General features: G+C 39.3%; 1 protein-coding gene across 1 annotated transcript; it reads left to right on the top strand.

The window, feature by feature from the left end:
- The first annotated feature begins 1467 nt into the window (after positions 1-1467).
- LOC129702544 (cytochrome c oxidase copper chaperone) lies at positions 1468-7255 on the top strand. The gene is made up of 3 exons (XM_055644297.1): positions 1468-1747; positions 6282-6391; positions 6996-7255. The coding sequence occupies exons 1-2, from the start codon at positions 1629-1631 to the stop codon at positions 6364-6366; spliced, it is 204 nt and encodes a 67-aa protein (XP_055500272.1). The 5' UTR covers positions 1468-1628; the 3' UTR covers positions 6367-6391; positions 6996-7255.
- The last annotated feature ends 294 nt before the right edge of the window (positions 7256-7549 follow it).

Raw genomic sequence — 7549 nt, 5'->3', positions numbered from 1 at the left:
TTGGCCTGCCCTGTGCTTGAAACTGCAATGGCAATGGAAATGAAATGAAAATGCAATCAGCTGTTTGGCCTGCCCTGTGCTTGAAACTGCAATGGCAATGAAATGAAATGAAAATGCAATCAGCTGTTTGGCCTGCCCTGTACTTGGTTCTGCAATGGCAATTTAAATGAAATGAAAATGCTACCCGCTGTTTGGCCTGCCCTGTGCTTGAAACTGCAATGGCAATGGAAGTGAAATGAAAATGCACTCAGCTATTTGGCCTGCCCTGTGCCTGAAATGGAAATGAAATGAGTTGTTTGGCCTGCCTGAAACCATTAATTTCGGCCCACAAGGCCCCTATTAACCGAGAAACCAGTCCCTTTTGCCCAAAATGCCCGTATTAGCCCAGGAGGAGCATTTTGGCCCAAAAGGCCCGTGCCAGGCCAGGTAAAGTCCAGAAAAAGTGCATTTCTCTGATATTTCACCCAGATATGCCACACCAAGAATCCATTTGGCCCACAATGTCCATACTAGCCCTCTGGAGACCAGTAGTCCCAGCAGCCAACAACATCCAAACCAGTGCTCCATAGCCCCCCCCCCCCCCCCCCCCTCCACTGGTGGAAAGGTGGAATATTGCGTCGGGGGACCAGCCCTACGTGTGAACATGGTACCCAACGGGTCCCACTTAATCTAGTCTAAACTATTTCTAATTTCCCGCATTTCTCCCAAATCCCTCTAAACCTTTCCTGATCATGTATCTGTGAAAATGTCTTTTAAATGTTGTTATTGTACTGCCTCAACTTGCAAATCTCATCTGGCAAATGTTTTTTTGTGAGTTATTTTGTCTCTACTTGTTTTAAATGTATTTCATCATTCCACACCAGTCTTGATTTATTCTGGAATTATTCCAAATTATTTCTGAAGAAAGAACCCAGAGGGTGTAAACGCAGATGATGAGCAGAAGGAGGGGAAAGGCATTGGGTGATGGGGGGTGCGGAAAGAAAGGTGTGCGTACGAAGAACCGGTTAAATCAGGAGGGTGACTGGGGTAATGTCCATGCCGGTGGGCTGTAGGCTACCCAAGCCTCACACTGCCAATGCAGGAGGCTGGGGCCAGACAGAGCGGTCTGCAAATAGGCAGGGGGTTAGAAATGGCTGGCAATCATCTTGCCCTGGGGCAAAGCAGTGTACGTGTGTTGACATGTGTGCACGCGTAGAGTAGAATAAACAAGAGGTACATGTTTTAGAAGTTTTCATGTTTCTCAGAAAATAATTCCAATTTATATTTGCACTGCTTGGAAAAATAATAAACAACGCACATTATACAATTAGAAGAATTACACCTTCAAGTATCATCACTGAACAGTGAACATCATCATACTCGCTGCAACACGCGGATATCCGTGCAACTCATGAGCGATGTGCTCTGGAATGTGTAGTTCACGCACGCAGTGTTCATTGCAGATTTGGTCTCACATTGAACTACGCATCCCAGAATTCCCGTGGTCAAGCTCAGAGACATTGCACTGTAAGACTCGTCGCGTAGGATTGAAATTGTCACTGTTAGGACGCTTGAAGGTGGAAGGGGAATAAATTAATTAATTTGTGCGAAAAGATAAATTAAGTGATTAAGCATACCATCAGACCAAGATGTCTGAATTGACAGTGGCAACACCCTTGGGGACGGTGTCTTCTGGACACGCCGAAGAGAAGAAACCTTTGAAACCATGTTGTGCGTGTCCTGAGACCAAAAAAGTCAGGGATGCCTGGTAATGTGACACTTCTACTTCCTCTATTTATATCTTCATCTCGCTGCTTAATGTTTATCTGCTTTAAAGTTGACTCCAGTTTTCATATTTTCCCAAATAGAATTAATTTAATGCCGTGTTCATCACTAGATGGATAGGTTTTCACATTGCCAGCCTGCATACTTCAAGTTTTGGGGAAAGCAATGACATCTGATGGGATCCAAACTTCGCAAATAATATTTGCCAAGGCATTTATTGTAACAGAGTATTCGTTTTTTTTAAGTGAAATACGTTAAAGTATTGTATGACTGTGGATTCTATAATTCTGAATTTTTTAAAGTTCCTCCACGCCAAGCAATATCAAGATCGCGACACCAATCATTACTTACGGAGAGGTGCAAACTGTATGTGACACCTTGGACCAGCCATGGCATTGCGCATCACGTGTTTAATTCAAGGGCACTTGTTCAGTACTATACTGGTTACAGTGCCCTCTATAATGTTTGGTACAAAGACACATCATTTATTTATTTGCCTCTGCACTCTACAATTTGAGATTTGTAATATAAAAAAAAATCACATGTGGTTAAAGTGCACATTGTCATAATATATTTTATACATTTTGGTTTCACCTTGTAGAAATTACAGCAATGTTTATAAATAGTCCCCCCATTTCAGGGCACCATAGTGTTTGGGACACAGCAATGTCATGTAAATGAAAGTAGTCATGTTTAGTATTTTGTTGCATATCCTTTGCATACAATGACTGCTTGAGGTCTGCGAATCATGGACATCACCAGTTGCTGGGTGTCTTCTCTGGTGATGCTCTGCCAGGCCTGTATTGCAGCCATCTTTAGCTTATGCTTGTTTTAGGGGCTAGCCCCCTTCAGTTTTCTCTCCAGCATATAAAAAGCATGCTCAATTGGGTTCAGATCGGGTGAATGGCTTGGCCACTCAAGAATTAACAATTTTTTAGTTTTGAAAAACTCATTTGTTGCTTTAGCAGTGTTTGGGATCATTGTCTTGCTCTAGAATGAACCGTAGGCCAATGGGTTGTGAAGCATTTGTTTGAACTTGAGCAGATAGGATGTGTCTATACACTTCAGAATTCATTATGCTACTACCATCAGCAGTTGTATCATAAATTAAGATAAGTGAGCCAGTACCTTCAACAGCCATATATGCCCAGGCCATAACACCCTCACCACTGTGTTTCACAAATTAAGCAGTATGCTTTAGATCTTGGGGAGTTCCTTCTCCCCTCTATACTTTGCTCTTGCCAGCACTCTGATATGCTAATCTTTGTCTCATCTGTCCACAAGACCTTTTTCTAGAACAGTGGTTGCGCTTTTAAGTATTTCTTGGCAAACTGTAACCTGGCCATCCAATATTTGCAGCTATCCAGTGGTTTGCATCTTGCAGTGTAGCCTCTGTATTTCTATTCATGAAGTCTTCTGCGGACAGTGGTTATTGACAAATCCACACCTGACTCCTGAAGAGTGTTTCTGATCTGTCGGACAGGTGTTTGGTGATTTTTCTTTATTATAGAGAGAATTATTCTGTCATCAGCTGTGGAGGTCTTCCTTGGCCTGCCAGTCCCTTTGCGGTTAAAAAGCTCACCAGTGCCCTCTTTCTTCTTAATGATTTTCCAAACAGTTGATTTTGGTAAGCCTAAGGTTTGGCTGATGTCTCCAACAGTTTTATTCTTGTTTTCTCAGTCACATAATGGCTTATTTGACTTTCATTGGCACAACATTGGTCCTCATGTTGATAAACAGCAATAAAAGTTTCCAACGGTGATGGAAATACTGGAGGAAAGACTAGGTGCTGAGAGCTCCCTTATAATTGCATTAAGGAGGCAATTAACAAATGCCTGTGAAGCCATGTGTCCCAAACATCATGGTGCCCTGAAATGGGGGAACTATGTATAAATACAGCTGTAATTTCTACATGGTGAAACCAAAATGTATAAAAATGGCCTTTAATAAAATCTGACAATGTGCATTTTAACCGCGTGATTTTTTTTTTTCTATTACAAATCTCAAATTGTGGAGTACAGAGGCAAATAAATAAATGATGGGTCTTTGTCCCAAACATTATGGAGGGCACTGTATATGGGAAATCTAAAACTACATGGAGTATTCATGTAAAAGAAGGTTGAAGTTAGGAAAATAATAGACCAAAATAGAAGTGGGTAGGGATATAGGCAGAGGTTATTGATTGGGGGCGATCAGCCATGATCACAATGAATGGTGGTGCTGGCTTGAAGGGCCGAATGGCCTCCTCCTGCACCAATTTCCTATGTGCAAGAGTATTGATCGAAGGTCAACTTTATTTGATACGACATACGTGAAGATAAATAAAGTTTGATTATTGCAAAATGGCAGAAGATGGCGTCTATTTAAGAAAGTGGGCCAAAATGGAAGTTCTGCAGAAAAAATAACATGTGTTGATGCAGCTGGAGGAAGGTATTTGACATAAAATGTTCAGATTTCCATGACATACTGTTTTTGATGATGGTGTTTAAGTATATTTATGCAACAAATATTATCTTGTGTAGGATAGAACAGCAGATGCTGGTTTAAATCGAAAGGTAGACACAAAATGCTGGAGTAACTCAGTGGGACAGGCAGCATCTCTGGAGAGAAGGAATGGATGACGTTTCGTGTCGAGACCCTTCTTCAGACTTGTGACCGGTAAGGGTACAACCAAGCAGGAGAGGCTTCTGGTAGATTAGAATACTATTTCATCAACCTGCCAGCCAGCGACACCCTACACCTATGATGGAGCCGAGAATGTTACATAGATCCTTGTGCAGGAAAAGTAGAATGTCATGGATATGCTGGGAATGTAGCAATATGGATAGAGGCAGAGGAGATGTAGACAGTGATGTCTAGTGAAATAGAACAAATGAATGAAAGAAATGCAAAAAAGTAACAATGATAAAGGAAATAGGCCATTGTTAGTTGCTTGTTATGTGAGAACGGGAACCTGGTGCGATTTGGGTGGGGGAAGGATGGAGGGAGAGAGTGCAGGGGTTACTTGAAGTTATAGAAATCAATACTCATATCACTGGGTTGGAAGCTGCCCAATCAAAATATTAGATGCTGTTTCCTTTTCCTTTCCCTTTCACCTGACTAGTCTGAAGAAGGGTCTCGACCCAAATTATCACCCATTCCTTCTCTCCAGAGCTGATGCCTGTCCCCCTGAGTTACTCCAGTATTTTGTGTCTATCTTCAGTGCAATATGGATTATGTGTTGGCAAATAAGAGTTGGTCTTGACATCATATTCTGCACATACATCGTGGACTGAAGGGCCTGTTCCTGTGGTGTAGTGTTATATGATTGTCGGTGGTAAATTTAGATGTTACCTTGGGAGGAGGCCGAGGCTCAGCAATGTTGTGGACACCTTGTGGTATACACCAAATAAAGCAGATGTTTTTTTAAAAAATGCTTCATATAATACTTAAATGATATTGGTCTTTACTTAGTTTTTCCTTTGAGATATAAGATTCCATCCCTCGAATTTTAGACTGCAGAAATTGTGGTTATTCTCACAATGAAATGCAGTGATCCACTTGGCTCTTTTAATACGGTATTCCTATTTCATAATCTGCAATGTACAATATTTCAAGTATTGGTGTATATTCTCAGGAAATTAATCAATTTTATTTACAGTAGATCCAGATTAACATGATAGATATGTGAGTGATGGGTAAAGAAGACTGATGCCATTTATAAGATTGCTGCCATGACTGAAAGATTGTGGGTGTGAGGAAAAATGGGATATTCTAAGATAATCTAAGTTTCCTTTGTAAATTGGAGAAACTGAAGTGAGCTAAAATTGATTTCTCTACCTGAATTTTTTTTTGCATAATTGTTGATGTGTGATTTGAAAAAAAATGTATATGTTGCTGATTTGCTGATAAACCTTGTGATGTGAATACTCTTGCTGATTATTTGTGGTAGCTATTTTACAACAAATAACATTTTTGAGAGAAAGATAAAATATTATAAAATGCATGTATTATAATGTATTCTACAATGTTTCTCACAGAAGAATATAGAAAGAAAATAATTATACTTTATCATCCAGAATGCATTATCCTATCTTGTTCTATTAGTTTCCAATTCCCTCAGTCAGCTCTGTCATGCTTTAAATTGTATGTTTAATCTGAATTGTCCGCATCAATGTTTATATGGTTCCTATTCTTGCAGAGAACACGTAATTGCTGTCAACTCCTTACAGTCTATCTCCTTAACTCTGTAACCCTTAACCTTCCATATGTCCTATCATGGTCACAGTTGAAATTGAATGTGTTTGTAATTTCCACATAACTGTCCCCACCCATTGCTTTTTAATTGTCTGTTGACCTTAGCCTGTCCCACAAGGCACAGTTACTGTATAAAAGGATAAGAAATATGTTAAAAGGTGATGGCAGAAAAGATATAAAGATTTGGGTGTTTCATTCTGAAATGCATACTGATGCATTTAGATTGTCCATGGTTGTTTTTCTATTGTAATTTGAACCAACCTACTTTTATTTATTTCCAGTATTATTGAGAAAGGGGAGGAGAACTGCAAACACTTAATTGAAGCTCACAAAGAATGTATGAGGGCATTGGGATTTAAGATCTGACGAGGCAGCACTTGTGAGATGTGTGGTGAGTATTGATCCTTTTCATATTTTCAAAGTGCATCGCTTGATGGAGCGGATCATGATCTCCTGGCTTCTTGCTATGTTTTAGCCAAACATAGCTATTTGAACTTGTTGTCTGTAACACTCTTTATGGTCTCCGTAGTGCTGTAACTTTGAGATCCTGCAAAAAAATGTATTTTGAATGTTGAACGATTCAATAAAGTTCACCTTATGCGCTTTCAAATTGAAACAGTATTTCCTTTTTATTAAGTAAATAACCTGAGTGTCAGAAACAAATTATGACAGGCAGCAGCTACAATATTGTTCTTTTCAGCATCAGTGACCCAGAACACAATTTTTCTTTAGCTTTCTGCTTGCCATAGCTCAATTCCTGGATGATGCTCATTACAAGGAATAAACGCAATGACCTTTAATATGCACCAGATTGCACTTCCGATGGAAATGAATGGGATTAAGTGGTTTGAGGATACTTTGATTCAAGCATACATTGAGTACCGACAGAAATATTGGAGCAATTGTACAACATACTACTGTAATTTCTTCTTAATCACATGTAATTATATTACATGGCTATTTTTCTTATATTAATGTTTTTATTTCCTGAACAGGATTGTGTCTGGAATTAATTTAAGTGTGCGACGCTGCCTGTTTGGAGGTGAATGAAGATAAGCTCTATGTGGACATATTATTATACCAATCAATAGGTACAACAAAACCTGAAACCGAAAACACCTATCAGTGATTTATTTTTACAAAAAAAAGTCAGATTGTTATTATATCTTCTGTTCCATACCCTGAGTTACTTACAGCCAGAGGTACATGCAAATTTGTATGATCCACTATTTAATAAAAGTTTTCTAAAATGTCACTTTGATTCTCTTTTATTTTTGTGCAGTGATGACAAACCTCTGATTATCAATATACTGAGGATCGATTATCACGTTGCACGTTCAATAAATTAGCCATGAATTGCAAAATCCAATGTAAGTTTGATAGAGATTTTATACACTGCCGTTCTGTAGTTGACCTTGACCCCCCCCCCCCCCCCCCCACCAAATTATTAAATTGCCATGAATATATTTTAGATTTTCTGTCCAACAACCAGGAAATTCTTAAATAGGGATGTATAGATTGTCCATTTGTTTTTTAACTTTTGAAAATG

This window comes from Leucoraja erinacea, chromosome 13, assembly GCF_028641065.1.
Source record: "Leucoraja erinacea ecotype New England chromosome 13, Leri_hhj_1, whole genome shotgun sequence".
Taxonomy (NCBI): domain Eukaryota; kingdom Metazoa; phylum Chordata; class Chondrichthyes; order Rajiformes; family Rajidae; genus Leucoraja; species Leucoraja erinaceus.
The sequence above is the reverse complement of the archived record's forward strand: the minus strand, read 5'-3'. Positions and strand labels throughout refer to the sequence as shown.

Bases quoted from the DNA above. Each gene is read 5' to 3' on its own strand.
- LOC129702544 (XM_055644297.1), top strand. From the start codon at position 1,629: ATGTCTGAATTGACAGTGGCAACACCCTTGGGGACGGTGTCTTCTGGA. The intron at 1,748-6,281 runs GTAATGTGACAC...ATTTATTTCCAG, and splicing joins AAAAAAGTCAGGGATGCCTG to TATTATTGAGAAAGGGGAGG.